Source organism: Nannospalax galili, unplaced genomic scaffold (genome assembly GCF_000622305.1).
Source record: "Nannospalax galili isolate Female #2095 unplaced genomic scaffold, S.galili_v1.0 scaffold409, whole genome shotgun sequence".
In the NCBI taxonomy this organism is placed as follows: Eukaryota; Metazoa; Chordata; class Mammalia; order Rodentia; family Spalacidae; genus Nannospalax; species Nannospalax galili.
This window is the reverse complement of record NW_008360308.1, coordinates 1242899-1264002: the sequence shown is the minus strand read 5'-3', so window position 1 is coordinate 1264002 and position 21104 is coordinate 1242899. Positions and strand designations below refer to the sequence as shown.

General features: G+C 42.2%; 1 protein-coding gene across 2 annotated transcripts in view; it reads left to right on the top strand.

Annotated features, from left to right (window-relative positions):
* Nucleotides 1–21104, top strand: part of Grid1 (glutamate ionotropic receptor delta type subunit 1) — an 829150-nt gene that overhangs the window by 792748 nt on the left and 15298 nt on the right. For both annotated transcript variants that reach the window (XM_008824432.2, XM_008824433.3), the window contains exon 14: nucleotides 19108–19274. In XM_008824432.2, the coding sequence (XP_008822654.1) occupies nucleotides 19108–19274 (167 nt within the window). The remainder of the gene's footprint in view (nucleotides 1–19107; nucleotides 19275–21104) is intronic.

Genomic DNA, 21104 nt, shown 5'->3' with positions numbered 1-21104 from the left:
CCTACTCCATGAGGTCTAGGTGCTAGACCTCAGTTAGTTACCTAGGGAAGTGATGAAGAGAGCTTTCTAGACAATACACATATACCACCACCCTGGGTTGTATGCAGGACTTCCATGGGGTGGTACAGGCCTTGGCTGTGTACCCTTGCCAGGCATGCTGTCAACTACATGGTGAATTTTCATGATTTTTTTTTTTTTTACTTTGCAAAGCTTCTCGTTCTGACAGATAGAGCCCAGTACTTGATCAGCTGTGCCAAATGTGAGTTTCTTTGGACCTTTTTGGTCAAGTGTGACCTCTCTTGTAGTGCTTCAATGTGCTGCAAGGCTGTAGTGCAAGCTACACCCATCAAGGCTGACATTTTAGCAAAGACCATAAAGGAATACTTAGCTGCAAGTGGAGTAGAGAATGAGGCTCTTGAACCTCAACCCCAGGCATGTTCTCCAGTCCATTAATAATATTCTATGATATTAATTGTGAGCACATGAGGTCTTGCTGTTTACTTCTCCTTGCAACATCATCAGGATTGTCAATTCTTGGAAACTTCTATGACTGGGGAGACATTAAGGGGCGGTTGCTTCCAATGGAGAACCAATGGAGAACTATTGTGGCCTCAGGGTGTAGTTTCATAGGTCTCGTTTGGACTTTCCTTTTATGAAATCAAATGCTTGGTTATAGTAATAGAGTGCAGTGAGGAGAAGGAAGGCTTTGAGTGAGCAAGAACTAGATTTGTTTCTTGCATCTGTCTTTTGCCAGTTATGAGATCTTGGCCAGATTAACTCTTGAACAAAGAGAAAAAGACATGGTCTTCCCAGTGTTATTTTGAAGATTAGAGGTGGTAGGAAGGGCATGTGGAAACTTGGAAATGTCACTCCTTGGGCTCTGATTCAGGTCTAGTGTATAAGAAGCTAGAGTCGAGTGGGAAATCCATGTTTTACCACATCCTCCAGGTGATTCTCATGTCCTCTTGAATTTGAGTACCATCTATTTGAATGGGTGCTCTTAGTGTTCTGATTATTGTGTCCATATTTTGTTTATCTTTGAATTTTTAAAAGTGACTCTTAGCCAGGCGTGGTGGTGCACGCCTTTAATCCCAGCACTTGGTAGGCAGAGGCAGGTGGATCTCTGTGATTTCAAGGCCAGCCTGGTCTACATAGTGAGTTCCAGGCCAGCTGGGGTTACAGGGAAACGCTGTCTCAAAAAGACCAAAAAAATTAAAAAAACAAGTGACTCTTAGAAGTCGAGGTGCCCATTGGTGCTATCTATGTAGGTCAGCCTCTGGGAAAGACCAGGAGAGATGGATAGAGGATGCTTCTGGAGGAGCAGGTAGGATACAGACAGCCTATTCTATCAAAGCCCCAAGCTTCTCATATTTATCTGTCACAAACTATATGCTAGACAACAAGCTAGACAAATGGATGATACAGACATAGTCAAGAGATAAGGGTTTCTCCTTCCTCTCATTGTGTGTGTGTGTGTGTATGTGTGTGTTATACATGTATATGCATAAGACAGAGTATACACATAGCTCCTTCTCCATAGTTTATGAAATATTTGACCACGTGGCTGACACAATCTATGTTTTCTGGGTTCATGTATTCTTATATCATTTCATTTCTTGGGATGGTGCTGTTTATTCTGTATTTATTTCTAATTTTTATTCATTCTTTGAGAATTTCATACATGTATACAATGTATCTTGATCATATCCACCCCTCACTTCCCACCAGCTCCCCCAAGGATCTTCCATCACATATCTCTCCCAACTTCATGTTCCTATTTTATAATTAATTAATTGAACCCACTGAGTCCAATTATTACTTCCCACAGGCACATAGGCGTGCATTCATCCACTGGGCACCAGTGACCACACTCCTAAAGAAAAGTGACTTTCCCTCCTCCAGCAGCCATCAATTGCCAGAGGCTTCTCATCTAGGGGTGGGCTATCAGGAGTCCTGCCCCAATCCATGCTGGAATTATTTTTAAAAATATTATTTTTATTTTATGTGTATGATTATATTGTCTGCATGTATGTAAGTGTATCCATGTTGTGCAGTGCCTGTGGAGGCCAGAAGAAGGTGTCAGCTCCCCTGGACCTGGAGTTACAGATGGTTGTTAGCCACCATGTGGATGCTGGGAATAAAACCTTGGTCTTCTACATGAGCAGCCAGTGCTCTTAACTGCTGAGCCATCTCTCCAGCCCCCATCTGGAATTCTTGACTGCTTGACCTTGGGTAGTCTTATGCAGGTGACCACAGCTGACATGAGTTCATGTGTACAACAACCGTGTGACATTCAGAGGACAACATTTCACAGCACTCATGCCCATCCACTAGACCTTATATTCTTTCTGCACCCTTTTCTGCAAAGTTTCCTTAGCCTTTAGGGTGGGAGTGATGTTGATATGTCCTATCTATAGTTGAGTGCTCACAGTTGCTTTTTCTCAGCATTTTGAACTGTAATGAATCTGTGCATTAATCACTACCCAATGCAGTAAGCTTCTCTGACCATGGTTGGGAACAGCACAAATGTATGGACATAAATATATTTAGAAGGCAACTTAACATCAAAACAACAATAGTACTTATGTTTTTTTCTAGAGTCTATGATCTTCCCATTCATGGGCTTTTGACCAAGTTTACAGTACTAGACATGAATTCCCTTCTGTGGAACAGGCCTCAAATTCAATTATGGGAGTTTGTTATACCCTGTGCTGGTTACTTTTTGTCAACTTGACACAAACTAGAGACACCTGGGAAGAGAGGACCTCAATTGAAAACTTTCCTTCATGCTATTAGCCTGTGGCCATTTCCTAATTGCTGATTGATGGAGGAGGGCAGAGCCAACTGTGGTAGTGCCATCCCTGGGAAGGTGGACCTGTGCTGTTTAAGAAAAGTAGCTCAACAAGCCAGGGGGAGAGAAAGCCAGTAAGTAGCATTCCTCTATGTTCTATGTGACAGTTCCTGCCTCCGGGTTCCCTTCTTGAGTTCCTGCCTTGGCTATACTATGTGATGGACTGTGATTCAGAGTTGTAACATTAAATAAGCCATTTCCTCCTCAAGTTGGTTTTGGTTATAGTGTTTTACTGTAGCAACAAAAACCAAACTAGGACAAAATTGGTACCAGGATTGTATGGTATTGGTGTGATGGGCATGACCATGTTGTGTTTGGGAGAGGATTATGGGAGTGTTTTCAGCTGTCAGTTGGAAAAGCCACATAGCTTTTGGATCTGAGTAAGCTGTTTTGCAGGAGGTTGGAAGATAAGAATGTGGAGAGAAATGTGCACAATGAAAGCCTGGCTTGTGAAGTTTCAGAGGGAAGTTTTAGAGTGCCTCAAAGTCTCTATTGGAGCCATGTGATATATTTGAATTTAAAATCTGTGGTTCCTGGTCAGCTGGAGCCAAAGAATCAGCTGTGGTTAACAAGAGACCAGCACTACTAAAATGAAACCTCTGCTTTCCTGGGACAATAAATGCTAGTTACCTTGGACTGAAAAATCAACTGTGAGAGACTGGCATCATTGAGGGCAATATTTTTGGGGGGAAGTATTTCCTTGGGGTTAGTACACGGAGACTGTGGTCAAAGGGGAACTGAGGCTACATCTCAAGTTGGCATCTGAACTCAGTAATGTTTAAGAGTCTCCCATGTGATACTGGTTTTGGTGACCTAAAAGCTGTAGGTGTGAAGGGGTTATGCTAAGCCTTGGCACCATAAGAGGCCAGGAGAAACCATTGGCGAAGGTGCAGCCCCAGTTGCATTGAAGATTCTGGGACATTGCTGATGTCAGGACTGTGTGGGATATCAGCCAGTAATAGCAGAGGTATGAAGTGGAGTTGGCCTGAGCCTACCAGACAACTGTGTGTGTGAGTTAGGATGACAGAGTCAGAGAGGTAGGGATAACCATATCCTTTGGAGCATAGAAGCTAATAAGTGGATCCCAGAAGTTGGACACTGAGCTACACTGCTGGACTTTGGATTTGCTGGTGTGCCCAGCTCTTCCCTTTCAAAATAAGAAAGACTTTAAGTTGTATTTTATTTTGCAGGAGCCCACAATTAAGAGACTTTTGATATTTTAGAGACTGAATGCTCAAAGTGTTTGAATTTTTTAAAGACTAGGGACTTTTAAAGTTGTGCTATATTTTATATTGTGCTATTAATATGAGATCTTGGGATAAACCAAAAAGGAAAGGTTATGGTTTAATAGTAATGTGTTTGTGTGTTGAATTGATGAGGTTGTGCTGGTTGACTTTTGTCAACTTGACACAAACTAGAGACAGCTGGGAAAAGGGGACCTCAATTGAGGAATTTCCTTCCTGGGATTTTTTTCCATGGAAATGTCTGTGAGACATTTTCTTAACTGCTACTTGGTGAAGGAGAACTTGTGCCACTGTGGGCAGTGTCATCCCTGGGCAGGTGGACCTGTACTGTGTAAGAAAAGTGCCTAAGCAAGCCAGGAGAAGCGAGAGGCAAAGGTAAGAGAGCAAGCCAGTAAGCAGCATTCCTCCATGGTCTGTGCTTCAGTTCCTGCCTCCAGGTTACTGTTTAAATTCCTGCCCTGACTCCTCTCAACCTTGGACTATCACTTGAAAGTGTAAGATATAATAAACCCTTTATGCCCCAAGTTGTTTTGATCAGAGTGTTTTAATCGCAGCAATGGAGAAACAAACTAGGATACCTCATAAACAATCTTACCACTTTTGCACCAATGGGCATATCTTGCCTGGAAGATCAGTATTATAGCATGCAGGATCCAGCACTAGGTAAGGCCATTGATGTATTTTCTCCCCCAGCAGCCCGAATAGCACTTTCCAGCACTGTGAAAGATTGCCAGCAGGGAGGACATTTCCAGTTGGTTAGAGATTGGCTTCTCTGTGTCCCGCAACTAAGGTGTGGTGTCTTCAGCAGTAGGGTCTTGCCATCTAGTTGAAGTAGGTAACCCAGAGCACTGCAATAATAGCCTGGGTTTGGGGTGCCTTTGGGACCTCTCTAATCAATAACTCATAAGGAGAGAACCTGTCCCTAGAATTGAGATTTTCCTTTAATAGTCTATGTCTTCTTGGATCAGCATTGTAAACTAATTTGGGGTGTTTTTGTTCAAGCTCCTTTTTTAAAAGGATTATATTCGTTTCATAATCTATTTTGCATCTAGGCAAATCCATTTGATCTTGCTTTTAAGATTGTTTTTAATTTTTCCCATGGAATAGCTTAGATTAGATTGTTATTTATCATGGTCTTTGGGCAGTTTTGACAGATCATTGGAAATCAATGTGTCCTTCTGCTCTGATGAGAGACTTGTTTACGGCCCCCAGTTTTGCTGATGGTATATAGTTTTATGTTTTTATAAAAGGAGACACTGATTCTTCTAAGTAAGGAGTTTTCTTTTGCCTCTGTACCAAATGAGCTCCTTTTCTTATGGAGATTTGACAAACTTTCTCCCCATAGGGTAATTCTTAGTTTACTAATTAAACTGTTTCTCTCTAGAGAACCAAAAGGAAATGTGACCACAATGCCTTCTTAGTGTCAAGATTGGAAGCAGATAGATGTCCATAATAAAACTTGGTGAAATCTGACAGTGGAAGAAAATTTCAGTAGAACCTAGCCAGTTACTTAAGGGATTCCACATGGCTCTTTGAGGCTAATGACGTTAAACTTCGATGATAGGAAGATTGCTCTCAGTTCAAATCTGGGAAGAAAATTTAAGATCTGACAGCATCAGACTCTGTGAGTTTGGGCATAGTTCTTGCTAAGTCTCAGTTTTCTTGGGTGGAAAATGGATGGTTTATACCATGGAAGTTTATCCTAACTTTATCATCAGACTGGATGGGAAAGCACCAAGAAGAGAATTTTTTGGAAAGAGATGCCCAGTGTGATTTCCCTTTAAAATTCATTTTCTGTAGCCTTGGACCCTCTACTGTGTGATCTTCCCCCTCCACTTAATTCTACAAGTGCAGGCCTGTAATACTTCCTATCTTTCTAAGTCTTCAAGAGAGATCAGAAATTGTTTGATCTATATGATTTTTCCCCTTTATGTAGTGGGTCTGGAATGAGACCTAAGAACTTCCATTTCTTTTAAGCTCTCCAGTGATGCTGATGCTGCTGATCCCCAGAACTGACTTGGAGAACCACTGTCTATAATTTAATCTTTGAGGATGTTGAAGCTGGAGAAGACCTTAAAGGCCATCTGGGCTTCTGCATTTTCATAAATTGATAATGAGTCCATAATTGGGCTGAGACTGTAACCTAGTCTAACAGTCTTTCTAATTTGCCAGGCTGATGATGGAGGACAAATTCGAGTGTTATTTATCCCAAGGCAATTACATTTTAATCAAGACCCAAACTTAATGCTATGATGTTGGTGATGATTATCATGATCATGAGGATAATGTCTTAACACTTGCTTCAGTTCCTTTAATGTTTCAGGCACTTTCCATATTGACTTTCTCTGTGACAGGTGTGTAAGGGAGACATGCTATTCTTACTCTCTACAGGAAGCTTCTAACTCAAAGAGCTTATATGACTGACCAGGAATGCCAAGGCGAGCTCTTGCTTGCTGTGTCCAGATCCTTCCTTCCACTAACACCTACACTGTGCTTTATATGAGGAGTTGAAGATTCTAGAAAGGAAATTAAGGGATCCAAGAAAGATCATATAAAAGAAAAGGCGTCAGTGCCCCTTGCTGAGCTGTGCAATCTCCTGCCCATCTCTGTACTACATGTGTTCCCTTGCTCCTTACTGTGTTACTCAGGACACAGGAATACCAGGATCAGATGGGGATCATTGGCAGAAATCTTGCTTTCTGATGAGCAGGAGCTGTTTTCTCTGGATGCAGCCCTGTGACATGTCCACTCTTGCCGTCTTCTGGCCTAAGGAATGGGCAGTCTCACTGTGACCACTAAGACCAAACTGTAGTGTGTTCCTGTGCCTCTACTCATGGTTGTACACTGAGAACAGCCCCTGCTTTGTTGCCCCTTTGTGACACCTGTTTGGCCAGCTCCACCCTGTTCACTGTGGCCTGAAGCCAGGAACCAAGCTGACTTTACACCCTGTGAACACTTTTAAGGAAGCAGCTTTTATGGCAGATGTATGGAACCCAGCTGTGATCTCTTTTGCTCCCATTGAGCCTGTTCTGGTTTCCTCCTTCTGAGGGTCTAGGTTCTGAGCCAGATAAAGGTCTTTATCTTGTACACCTTGGGTAGTGGGTTCCCCTTTGCTTCCTCAGTTGGGCTTTGTAAACAGCCTCCCAGCGCCTTATGTTTTCATGTTATTTGAGATGACCTCTTTCCTTTATTCTGCAGAACTAAGAGAGATAGATCCTTATTTCCAGAGGAAGGAAAGAATACTCCTGAGCTTCTCTGGGTGCTTGAGTACCTGAGTTCTTTTCTCTCCTACCTCCTTAGGGGCTTTGATTTTCATAATCTCTTCCCTTTCTCCTCTTCCCCTTCCCTTCCCTCTCATCCTTTCTTTCTCTCACACACACATTTAAATAGACAATACGCAAACACATTTGCACAGTTGTATTTCTACATACATCACTTGCACACCCATACACACCTACCCAATTCTTCCACGTATTTGTACTACACACCTACACACACTGAAGTGGTTCTCATACAGTCACCTGCACTACCACATACATGCCCACACCTTCTCATACACAGAAACATCTGCACACACACATCACAACATACATACATATTTACTCACACTTATATGCATGCACTCACACGATTGTTACATACACTCACATAGATACACATGCTGATACATATTTTCCCATGCACATAAAACCATAAATACATTCTCATATACATGTAAACTAATATACATTGCATACATTCCTCACACTTAAACATGTGCACACTCAACAACATACCTGCATAGACTCATGCATGCACATGCATTCTCACACTTGTACATACATGCTCTATACACATATGCCATATATATGTAGTGTGTTGCTGACCTGGGGAAGGTAGAAGAATGAATGAGGAATGGTGGGAAAGATGTTTCAATCCCAGCTGACAATTTCCTGACTGGATTCTTGATACCTGCCAGGAACTAACTGAAGGAGAAGAACGTGAGCCCGAGCTGAGGCCTTGCCCTATGCCAGGCACAGTGTTGCTCTGCGTACTGCAAAGTCACACGATAGCAGTTCTCTTAGGAAGCAATCAGCTTCTGAGAATATATGTTCACTTCAATGCTGGATGGGATGGGATGGACTTCCTTGAGCATTCTGCTTTTTCCACTGCACCAAGCGCAGAATTTGAGGCTGAATCTCTAAAAATAATTACCTTCCTAGAAACCTGCAGTCACAAAAGAAAGGCTTAGTGCACTGCAGAAACATGAGCAATAGAGATTTTTAAAAATATTCTCCTATTATGGCACTATCCAAAGATGAATGTTGTTACCATTTGACACTTGATTTTGATTCCTCATGAGTATGATCCTTTGACTTATTCATTGAAAAAAGATACCATCTATTGTAGCAAGCTCTTTTAAACTAAATGTTCTAATATTAGTTGTAATTTATTTAGCAAAGCCCTAAGCATGTCATGTATATTGGGGGATTTAATTCTCATCAGAGCTCTTTCCATTTTATATCCAGTGGAAGCTAGGCCCAGGGGTGTTAATCAGCTTATCTGAACTCACCCAACTGGCAAGCAGTGCGGCTGAAATTCAATTCCATGCAACTAGACTTTGAAACTCAGGCTGACTCTTAGCCCAGAGTTGCCTCTTTTTTGCCAAGGACCTTACCCTCAGCAATCAATGCTCTTTAAAAGCACCATATTAACAGTAAAATAACATTCCATCATCTAATGCTACCATTTCCCTACCTGATTCTCAAGTGTTGAGCATTTAGTTTCCAGCTTATTGCTGGTTTAACAGTGTTGCTCTGAGAAATCTTTGTACAAACATCTTTTCAGCAACCAAGTAATTCTATAGGATAAATCCCCAGGGGGAGAAACGCTGCATATGCATATTTGAAAAGCAGTCAATTCTGTCACCAAATTACCATTCCAGACGTCTCATGCCAGCCCACACTCCTACCAGCAAGCTTTAAAATTGTGCTTTTCTCTGCAGATGGTCTCTGGATTTTTACTGTTGCATCTTGTGATTTGGCACAGTATTTAATGCAGGTATCGCTGTGGCCAGGGTTCAGGCTGTGCCTGGCAGTGCATCTTCATTGTATAAACATGACCGACCATAAGAGCTAAGCCTTGACATGTTGAAAGTCCAAGTTCTGCTCTGTGGAGGTGAAGGGCAGATGCAAGTGTGCTCCATGGATAGTTAATGCACATGAAGATGTGTCAGGTTTCTAAAGAAAACCAGAGAAATGGTACCTACCTTTGTCCTCCCTTTATCCCCAGAGTTTCTGCAGTTCCATGCAGGATTTCTATTTGTAAAGTTGGAGAAAAACAATCACTGCCACTCACATGTAGTTTGTTACCAACAGCTTCTCCTGGGAAATGGTCCAAAACCACAGACATGCGGAGTGTTTTTCCCAATCCTCCTTTCATGAGTTAACGCAGGGAAGAGCAGCAAAGGTACCTGGGGAGACAGCAGGAACCTGGCTTAACCTGGCTCTACTGTTCATTTGTTTGGGATAAGTCATCTTATTTTGGGAGCCCCAGTTTATTCATCTGCAAAAGGGGAATGAGCTTCTGCTCTTAAGAATTATTCTGTGGGTGAAAGACATTAGACTTCTGACGCAACAGCCTGTATCTGGAACTACAGATGCCTGGCTTCCTTCAACACCTCATTCCAGTGGCATTTGTGACTGACATTGGTAGCAGTGAGGTTGCTGCCTCCCTTCTCTAAGCACTTAGAATGCAGTAGAAGAATGTAATGTGATTCTTTTTATTTATTATGTTATGTATATGAGCATATTGCCTCCATGTGTGTAAGTGCATCTGTGTCATGTAATTCTCACAGAGGTCAGAGGAAGGAGCAGGATTCCCCTGGAACTGGGGTTTATGAATGGTTGTTAGGTACCATGTGGGTGCTGGGAATTGAACCTGGGTCCTCTGCAAGAGCAGCTTGTGCTCTTAACTGCAGAGCCATCTTTCCATCCCCTTGTAATGTGATTCTCATTGTTTTTTTCTCTATTTTTTGTTGAATGTTTGTGCATTTCATATAGTACATCTAATCATATTTAGAGCCCCACCTGTATCTGTTCCTGCCTATATCCCCCCTTCCAGATTTTATGCATTCTAACAAATATGTTAGGGCCCATCAAGTCAAGTTTGTATCCCCAGATTATCTCTGTGGGAGGTCATTCACTGGAGCCTGATCAACCTATCTAGCATCACTTCATTTAAAGAAGACCACCTCTCCCTCACCAAGCTGTGATCCGTTGTCAATAGTCCCTTGGCTAAGATTGTGGCTTCTTTCCTATTTCCCCACTTCTGTGCTGGATTTTTGTCTGGTTTGAGTTTGCATGGGTCTTGTGCATGTTGTTAGCATTGCTGAAGTTCCTATGAACAAGTTTCCAGCTTCCTGGAAAAGTGTTTCCTTGTGATCATCCGCTACCCGACTCTTACAGTCTTTCCACTCACCTTTTCTGCAATGGTCCTTGAGCCCTGGGTCGATGAGGTTTAATATAGGAGGCCCATCCAGGGATGCAAACACTCAATAGTCTCTTATTCTCTACATTGTGACTTTCTGTGTTAACCACCATCTGTTACATGAGGAAGCTTTGTTGGTGAGAGTTGAGAGATGCGTTAACATTCTCTCTGCTCCCTGTTCCATTATATTTCCTGAGCCTTATGTGTAGAGGTTGCGTTGATAAAGTGTCACATAGGGCTGGGTGTTTCATGGACATTTATTCTCTACATTTGACCAGTTGTGAAACTCTGCAGTAGTCTCCATCTGTTGCAAAAGAAGCTTCTTTGATGAGTGGTAGGAGATATGTTTGTCTGTCAATATGAAGATACATGTTTAGCATAGAGTGACAAATTATGTTTGGCTAGGGATATGACAGACATAGAATATTCTCTAGGATCTGTGACCTTTCCAGCCATGTATATCTGGATATGTTTACAGTATTACACGAGTTCCCTCCCATTGAACCAGTTTAACTGTTTATTGCCCCCAAGATAAAAGCGCCACTACTGTACCAATAGACAGAGTTTGTTGCACTGACCACTATTGTGGTTATTAGGCTTTACAGCTGCATTGGACCATTGATGGATTTTCTCCCTTAGCAGCCTCCAATAGTAGCTAGTCTTCAGAGAGGATGCTTCCAGGTCAGTTCCTCCTCCATTACTCCATTACCTTCAAGTTCCTGGGGGCAATCAGGGCTGTGGCAATAGTCTCTGTTATTTTGTGAGTCTCTGGGACTACCCTGACCAACAACTCAAAGGGAGGTTTCTTCTGTCTGGCAGTGTGTTTCTTCGCTCTGGAGTTTGCTCTCAAAGTGAGCTTCAGACAAGATTGAAGCAGTAGATAATGACAGGCAATGCAATCTCATTACCTGTGTGGAACCAACAAACACGTCACCACATTGAAACTCATTTGTAGCTGGGACTATAGTACCTGACCTTCGTTCTATAATATAGACAACCATGTTATACCAAATGTTGGGAAGGATGTCTTAAGGCTGAGCCAGGCAGCCTGTTGATCTCTGTTCCTTTCTGTCTGTAACCTTCCAGTATGCCAGCAGATTGGGAAAGGAGTAGATGTCAAGGATGGACTCTGATTCTATTTGATAAGATACCTCCTGGGAGATAAGCCAGGGGTCCCTCCACCTGCTGTTGCTTGGCACTCTGGTGAGGGATGGACAGATGTGTTTGATTTTCTTGATTGCCAAAGATATTCTGCTTCCTTTCCCTAATGTCCTCACATCTGTGTTTTTAATGTCTATGCCAATAATTTTTTGGACTAATTAATTAACTATTCATTTTTATATATATGGAAGAGAAAGCAAAAATGAGCAAAATACTTAGAAGCAGGCTAAGATATGAGGGAAACTTTCTCAAGGATTTCAAGGCCATGTGTAGAGTCTTTCTCCCACCTTTTAAAATAGTGTGTCTTGCAACTGACCTTATCATATTCATGAGCTGTAATTCATTAAATTTTTACATAACACTTTGTAGTTAAACTGTTCATTTATTTGCTTTAGGGTCAACTCTTGATTAGAAATACTTGTCATATCTTGTAGATAATATACTTGTGTTACTTTTCAAGTTAAATTCCAGTTTTCATAGGATAAAAAGATAAAAGATTTAATAACTTTAAATAGTCACATTATGTGATGTTGCATTACTTTCCAAAGAACGATTTTCTGGTGCCAATGGCCTTGAAGAATAATTCCTTTTTTCCGTAGTTCCACCAATATTGGGCATTATTAATTAAAAAAATCATACTGTGGATCAAGTCAAATTGTATTTCTAGGTTATATTAATTTCACAGTCTACTTTTAATAAGCACATAACAGTCCTTTCTACAGAACTTGGTAAAAGCTTAGACTTGTATCTCACGACCCCATAGTTAATCTTGAGGGACTACCAGATAAAAGTAAATCAACCCAGTGCAAGGGTGAATTAAGTTTTTGAATTAGTTTTGTTTTCATAGCTGTGGTAAAACTTTGATCTTTTAGTCATTATGAAATATTATCAACACTCTTTCCAAAGAGTTCACAGTCTGTCATACACACTCTCAGACACTGTCTTCCCCAACTCCCAACAGCCTCCTGGGAAGTGGAGAAGGGACCATACTGAGAGGCAACAGGCAGAAAGAGTTGTTAAGAACAAGAAATGAAAAAAATATTGAATTAAAAAATCTGTTGGGATAATTAGTGAAGGGACTCCAGGGCACTGCAGTGAGGTAGCTGGGCTCATCCTCTATGTGAGCAGCAGTTAATGGAGCACTGTTGAAAGCAAGCCAAATTCCTGCCTTTATTCAGCCTTCCTAAGCATCAGAAAAAAGATCTTCTATTGAAAGAAGTTACTGTTAATGAGAAATTGGCATTGTCTCTGTATTATTCTTCCATTGCTGTGATAAAATGCCTTGACCAGAAGCAACTTAGAGAGGGAAGAGTTAATTTTGGCATAGAATTCCAGAGAGAGAGAGTCCATAATGGTGGGGATGGCATGGCAGCAAGTAGCCAGGACAAAAAGCTGAGAGATAACATCTCATCCACACATAGGAAACAGAGAAAGTGAATGGGAAGTGGGGTGAGGCTATAAACTCTCAAAACCCACCCCCAGTGGGTTTTGAAAGGAAATATGCCAAATTTCCTTTAGAAAGGCTGCGCTTACTAAAGGTTCTATAATCTACCCACATAGAACCACCAGTGGGGACCAAGTACTCAAATACCTAAGCCTATGGGGAATATTTTTCATCCAAATCACCACATTCCATTGTGACCTCCTGCCATAGGCTCATGGTCATTTCATAATACACAATGCATTTAGTCTAACTTAAGAGTCCCCAGTCTTTAACAATCTTGACTGCTCAAAATTACAAAGTCTCTTCTGGGACTGAAGGCAATCTTTTAACTGTAATGCCCTGTAATGTAAACAAAGAAATAAAAAATATACTTCCAGCACACAGTGGCACATAATATACACACCCATTCCCAAAAGAAAGAATGAGGACATAGTGACGAAATACTGGATTAAAGCAAGACTGAAACATAGCAGGGCAAATACCAAATCCTGTTGCTCCAAATCCTGTGTCAGGGAATTTAGCTTCATGGGCTTACAGGACTCCCCTCCAACTTTGCTGCTTGTAACTTAAATATCTCTCTTTGGATGGTTCCCTGTATGCAGCTCCACTTGGCAGATTTCTCGTGATTCTGGCACCTCCAACATCTTGGGGCCTCCAATGTAACCCATGCTTCACTTTTACAGATTTACACAATGACCTCTCAGAGCCTCACAGGAAATCCCCTGCTGCATAGTTTCTGGCCTCAGTGCTCTCTGAAATCACAGAGGAAGTATGCTTAACCCCCTCACTCTTACATTGCTCATGCCTCCTAATCCAGTACCACATGGATGACACTGTCAAGTTTGACTATGAACAAACTTGGGATGACCACCTTTGACCACATTAGCACAGCTTTTGTATGTTGACATAATTGCTTTCTAGGAGTAAGAAACTCTTAGGCTTTCTCCTTTCACAAGCTAGGAACTTAGCTTGGTGGGGCCCTGGCCTGAGGGTACCCTTCTAGTACACAGCAGGAGGCCTTTTCTTAGTGGTATTAATCTCTCTAGCCACCACAGTCTCTCTTTCAGCATATTCCTTGGCTGTAACATTGTTTCCTAGTGCTCTTCTTTTCTCCAAATTGTGCAGTTTGTATTTCTTTCTACCACATTTACCCTTTTTCATTGAAGGCCTATGTGAGATATAAGTAATAACCATGCCACAGGTTTAGTGTAATGCTCTATTGAAATTTCCTTCACCAAATTATTTTTTTAATTTAATCTCAGGCAAGTTCTTAGGACAGGGGTAGAAGGCAGCCAGGTTCTATGTCAAAAAATCATGAAAAATGGCCTTTAGCCTAGTTGCTAATTAGAGACATTGTTTTTCTCTGAAACCTCATGAGCCAGACTTCCACCATCCACATTACTCTCAGCACTATCATCTTCCAGACTTCTATTAGAATGGCCCATTAAGCTCTGCTTGTAGCACTCAATTGCCTTCAAAATAACAACATGGTCAGTTTCTTCACAGTAATACTCCACTATCTGGTAACAACTTCTGAGTTAGTTACTTTTCTGTTTTTGTGATGCAACACCATGACCAAAGGCAAGTTATTGAAGGAATATTTCACTTTGGCTTAAAATTTCAAAGAAAACATCCACAGTGTGAAGATGGCATGGCAGCAGGTGGCTGGTGCGAGAAGCTAAGAGATCACACCTCAACCACCTGTAAGAAGCAGAGAAAGTGAACTGGAATTAGGGTGAGGCTATGAACTTCCAAAGTCAACCTTTATCAAGATTTTATCTCCTAAATGTTCCATAACCTCCCCAAAGAACGCTACCAACTGACCAAATATTCAGTCTCCCAGTGTGAAAGGTTTATGAAATAGACCTGTAGTGGTGAGACTTGGACATGAATGATAAACATATTCTCCCAAAGAAATGAAGGACTGGACAAGAGGCTGAGGCCAGAGGAGGGAAATGAATCTGGGAATAGAGTGAGAATATTGTATTAGTTACTTCACAATACTATGACCACAATATCTGCCACAAGAAACTTAATAGAGGAGAACTTGATTGTAGCACATAGTTTCAAAGGATTTCAGTTCAATATAGCAGGGAAACCATGAGAGAACAGATTAGTTCTTGACAAGGAAATGTAGTGGAAACAATTCACATCATAATGGGCAAGGAAGCAAAGAGCAAGGTAAGAACCAGGGGCTGGGCATAGCCTTCAAAGTCCTGGTGCTAGTAATCTACACTCCCCTCCATGAACCCCACTTCTCAAAGGTCCCAAAGTCTCCCTAAACAGCAAGAGAACAGGTGTTTGAAATATGAGCCTATGGGGGACAGTTCACATTCAAACCAAAACACTCAAAATTAGAGGGACAGGAAAGAAGAGATTCTTGGCTCTCCTGGGTTCAGAAGTTTGATATCTTAGGTATTTTCCATATGAGAAGACCAAACCTGTGAATAAACAGCACAAAATAAGGAAGACGATTAATAACTATTAGAATTCATATGGAAAACGGATTCTGATCTGAAAAGGAAGTACATCTTGGATTTTTTAAAGGAAGGGTGAAGATCATTCAGCAAAAAGGCAAGAAGGGGGATCTGCATAAGGTAACAGAGCCAAAGAGGGTGGAGGTACTTTGACTTTGTGTGTGTGTGTGTGTGTGTATGTGTATATATGTATGCACATGTAAGTACGTATGTATGAGTGTGAAAGCCAGAGATCTTTCTCAATAGCTCTCCATCTTATTTTTTGAGACAGTCTCTCACTGGGACCTGGAGCTCACCAATTTTCCTAGACTGGCTGGCCAGCAAGGCATAGGAATCCTCTTGTCTCTACTTCCCCAGCACTGGGATTACAGGTGTGTACTGCTCCACCTGACTTTTACATGGGTGCTGGGGATGTGAACTAAGGTCCTCATGCTTGCACAGTAGTCAGTTTGCTGACGGCCATCTCCCCAGGTCTGTTTTGACTTATCTCAGTTGCATCTGAAATTTTCATGGTGAATGGTCATATTGAAGATGGCTTGTGTCTCATGCAGCCTTTGTGATATACCAGAAAGATTATGGAGTCATCTTCAAGGTCCAAAATGTTTTCCTAGACACAAGTGGTCCTGGAGATTTCAAGGGTAGATTTTGATGCTGCATCACCCTCAGTATAAGACTGAGAAATGTGGACTAGGAGACTGAGGAAGGGAAGAAGAGATGTTTTCAGAACAAGGACTATGCTATAAGGAGAGAGCCCTAATCTGGCTATTTCCTCTGCAGCTGTAACTTCTGACTTGTAACTTCTGACTTGGTCCTATCACAGAATGTGTCATATTTCTTTCTACAAGTCTTCTTGCTGTGGTATTATCAGGTAGATTGGGAATCTAACCACATACTTCCTCATGCAAACACAAGAAATACACTGGTCGATTTAGTCACTGTTTATAAATGGGAACATTGAATATCTGTAATCAGTCAGCAGGCCAAGAAAGCACTTTCTTTCTTTCTCTTCTGGATAACAGTCTGAGGTAGCAGAGAATGGTGGCAAGGGTACTACCATCATGGTTTTCAGATGCTGTGTCCCCTCCAGCTCAGTCCCCAAGGGCTATAAATGCAGCCTCTTCCTTGCAGCTGTGTTTGCCTGTCTCTGAGTCTATACGTTGCACGCTCACAGACTTATGGCTTGAATGAATCCAGGTGCCCATCTGAATGGCACTGGGGTCTTTCTCAGAGTCAGTTTCCAGTTGGCCTGAGCCAGATTATTTCTTTTTTCTTACAACATCACTTGAGAGGTAGAAACGAAGCTGATACTAATTCTTCCTTCAACATGACATGCCCTTTTGAAATCGTACAAATAACAGTGTCTGATTGTCATGTTGAATTGCGAGCCTGGATGTGAAATGTTCCCAAGTCTGACTAAAGCCAAATATTAGATCATAAGTCAACATTTTGCTGAGAAACTTGGTTACTAAGAGGTTGAAAATTTATATCTTTTCATGGGAAAACTTGCTTGCCAGCGGGAAAAAATTTCAAAGACTGTTATCTTCCTGTGTGGAGGGAGAGAGATGTGTATAATTTTGCAACCTGGATCAAAGTCCTTTAAGGCTTCTGAAATTGGATTGGCTGAGGAGTGAGGCTTTGGTATAATATTTGAATTGCTTCCCAAGGTGAAAGGCAATGGGCGACATAAGTGTATGTCATTTCATCCAAGGTGGCTGGGCAAAGTTGTATGAAAGGCTGGGAGCAGCCAATTCTAAGCACAGGAGGTCACAGCCTGCCCACATATCTTTCTGATGGAAAGACTGGCAAGTATATGGGACATTCTGGGTTATGGGCAGTTTGAGCCTTGAAAGCAGAAAAATCCTGCTAGGTGTGGTGGTGTTTATTTGTAATCCCATTGCTTTGGAAGTTAAGATAGAAGGGTCAAGAGTTCGATCAAGACCAGTCTGAGCTATATAGTGAGATACTGTCTCAATTACACAACCCCAAAAGAAAAAAAAAGAAAAAAACAAAGAAACCAGATTTTTTGCCCAAGCATCCACGAAGAATCCCAGGGAACATGAAAACTCAACAAAGGCTGGAGCTGGGTACAGTGCCTTCAACGATGCCAAGAGCCCCATAGCTTGCTCGTTTTATTTATTTTTTCCTGTAGTGCTTCAGCAATATTATCAACCTCACACTGATGTTTTCCAGCATTCTGGTGTGAGCCATGGTGGGAGGGACAAAAAAGGCAAGAGGCATCTGTGTGTTCACTAGAGAATGGAAACTAGATACTTTGATGCATGAAAAACATTATGCACTATTTTAAGAAAGCCAAGTGACAATGTCTGGTTTGCATCTCCTTCCAAGAAGGAAAGCAGTTCACATTCCTTCTGAGTGCCCAAATTCTAGTCATAGTTAGAATTATTGCTTAAGATAGAATCGATTATCCACTGTGGTTGGCTGGGGAAGGGGGTAGGACTTTAGTTGGGGACACAAGCATATTCCTGAGGGAAGAATCTGAAACCATCACACTGTATGAAAATACTGATGCCAGAAACTCGCCTCTCTCTCTCTCTCTCTCTCTCTCTCTCTCTCTCTCTCTCACACACACACACACACACACACACACACACATACACACACTCATGTGTGCACAGATGTAAGTAGACATGCTGGGCATAGTTTCCATGCCTGTAATCCCAGCACTCAGGAGGCTGAAGCAGGAGGATCAAGTTCAAGGTCAGCATAGGTCAAATAGCACTATCCTGTTTCAAATCCCTTCTAAAAGAAAAAAGAAAGAAGTAAAATGCATATATGTATGTGCATTGTGTGTGTGCGTGTGCATGTGTGCTTCTTCTCATGCATAGGTAGTGAAAAGCAAGTGGCAGAAGCCTTGCATGTCACCAAAACCATCAGGGCCCTGTCCCTAACGGGCTCTTCCATTGCAGAGCTGGCTCTAGACATGTATTTATGTTTGGTATTCAGTCCATCGTGGCCACCCAGGGGCACTGGACCCATGACATTGCTCATCTTCACAGGCAATGGGTTCTAAATAAAAGTAAGTGAATACGATATAGGACCATCTCCTCAGGATCTGTGTTCTCCAGGGAGGAGCTTATTATTGATCCCTGTGCTATTATATGCTTTTTTACAGCTCTGCTCTGAAAATCTGTCCTTGGGTGTGTAACTCTTGGCATGCCCCCTACTATGAGAAATGTGTTCATGCCACTGTGACCCACAGGCAGCTCATCTTCTCCACCTGTTCTTTGAGATATAGATATAGCCTACATAGCTTTTCAAATATAGTTAAGATGGATGGCATCAACCAGGGGTGCCATCGGTAAGTCAGAAAATGCTAGGAGAGTTTATTGTGCAGTCTCAGGGTAGGAGGGCCCTCAGATCCCACCCTTGAGATGTCTCACTGCCTTAAAGTAGCATATCCAAACAGGCCTACTGGACTTCATGGTGATTTGGGTCTTTCAGGCAAAGAAGGGAAACTACGCCTTTCTGTGGGATGTAGCTGTGGTGGAGTATGCGGCCCTGACGGACGACGACTGCTCAGTGACTGTCATCGGCAACAGCATCAGCAGCAAAGGCTATGGGATTGCCCTGCAGCATGGCAGTCCCTACAGGGACCTCTTCTCCCAGAGGTAGGCACAGTCGATAAGATAACTCCAGTAGCCTTGAGACTCTGGTAGCTGGGGTGGGAGGATAGCCTCCTCTTAGGATATAACATCTGGCATAAATATACGTGTTCCTCATATCTTTCTAAGGATTAGGTAGGTATGTTTCAATGCATCTTCTTCCATACCTCCTGATGGGCCCTACATGGGTTTGGGGTTTGGGGACTGAAAAAAAGAAGTGCATGGTCCCTTCCCAGGAAGGTAATAGTGTGGGCAGAATGGTGATTTGAGTAGGTCATATGCTCGAATTCCAAGTGTGATGGTCATGACCTCAGTTTATTATGAGTAGAAGAGAGCATCTGACTGGACCCAGGAGGACTTCCCAGTGGTGACAACTGAGGCATATAGGAAAAGTGAGAGTTAGCCAGATAAATCATTTATAAAAATCTAACTTTAAAGTATCAGTCTTCAACATGAAAACTTGAAGCAACAGGGTCAGAAAAGGGGAATGTCTCCATGTTCATCTGCACATGACTCAATGGGGCCTACGGATTTTGGATCAGGAGTTTCCTGGCCCAAAAAGGTGCTGCTTACTGGGGGAGAGGAATGGACCTTGCTGGCTCTTTTTTTGTGGAGAGAAGACAGTCACTCATTTCCTGCCTTCCCCATTCTCCCCAGATCATAATAGGTTACTAAGTTTATACTCCATCATCTGATAATTAATTTGCATTTCTTTGTAGTTTCCCAAGTGATTGCTGGTGTCAGTTTGTCCCTTAAGCCTGCATAGCTTTGGATCCTTAGACAAGATCAAGTTCCCACGTGCTTTATCAGGGTGCTTGGACTTCCTTTGAACAAGAACCTCTCCTCATCCCACTCCCATTTTCTTTCATAGCAATTTATCTTGGTCCTTGACTAATGAATGACCTGGCCTTGGGCAGGGAGGGTAGAACTGAGAGGCATGGGCAAACTTGGTGAACTTTTCCTAGTAGCCAGTCTGTCAGCAGGAACTCTTGTCCATAAGGTGGTCTAGCCTTGGACCTTCAAATTGCACATTTCTGTGAGGTGGCATCCTGCAGAGTGAGGGGAGTAGAATTGAAGAATCAGCGAGGAAGCTCTAAGAGAAGGTTCTACTTTGGTCCATCAAAATCCAAGAGGCAGCAGCAGCATCAATATGAATAAGCCCACTCAGTGCCAGGCTTAGGGACCACTACCAGTTGGCCAATCAACACATGAATGCCTATACTGAAGAATATCTAACTGGAGACAAAAAAGTCCTTAAAGACCATCTGTTTTATCACCCGTAATTCAGAGAGTTCTATTCCTTACTCTGACAGCAGCCAGCTCTCCTGAGCTCCCATGCCAGGCTCATGTTACTGCTGGACCTACAAACCCTACTACCTCTCCTTTCCTACTCTCTGGATGTCCCAAGTTGATCCTTCTGTTCAGAAGCATCTAAACCTCAGCCCCTTTGTAGAAGTTTGGGAAGGAGGGTTTATTTGCAATTACTGTCTCTCTTGCAAAGCTTGGTAAAGAAATAGGACCAGGGAAGGTAAACAAGGTTTTAGATTTTCTCTAGAATGTCATCAAGTTCACATTCTGTGCCTGTCATTGCTCTCTGGAGGAGAGGCAATGACAGGAGAAGAGGAGGAGTGGTTTCTCAGTTTTTCAGATGAAAGAGAGGAAGAAAGAGTTGCTTTTCTCCAGGATTCAAAACACAACGGCATTTTTGGAGTTTATACGAGTTGGTTTTCTTAGATGGGAGATGCAGGGAAGTTGCAGACTATCAACCTGTGAACATCTCTGTGGAACAGATTATAAGGGAACCCATGGGGCCAATGTAGTAGCAACACCCTAAGA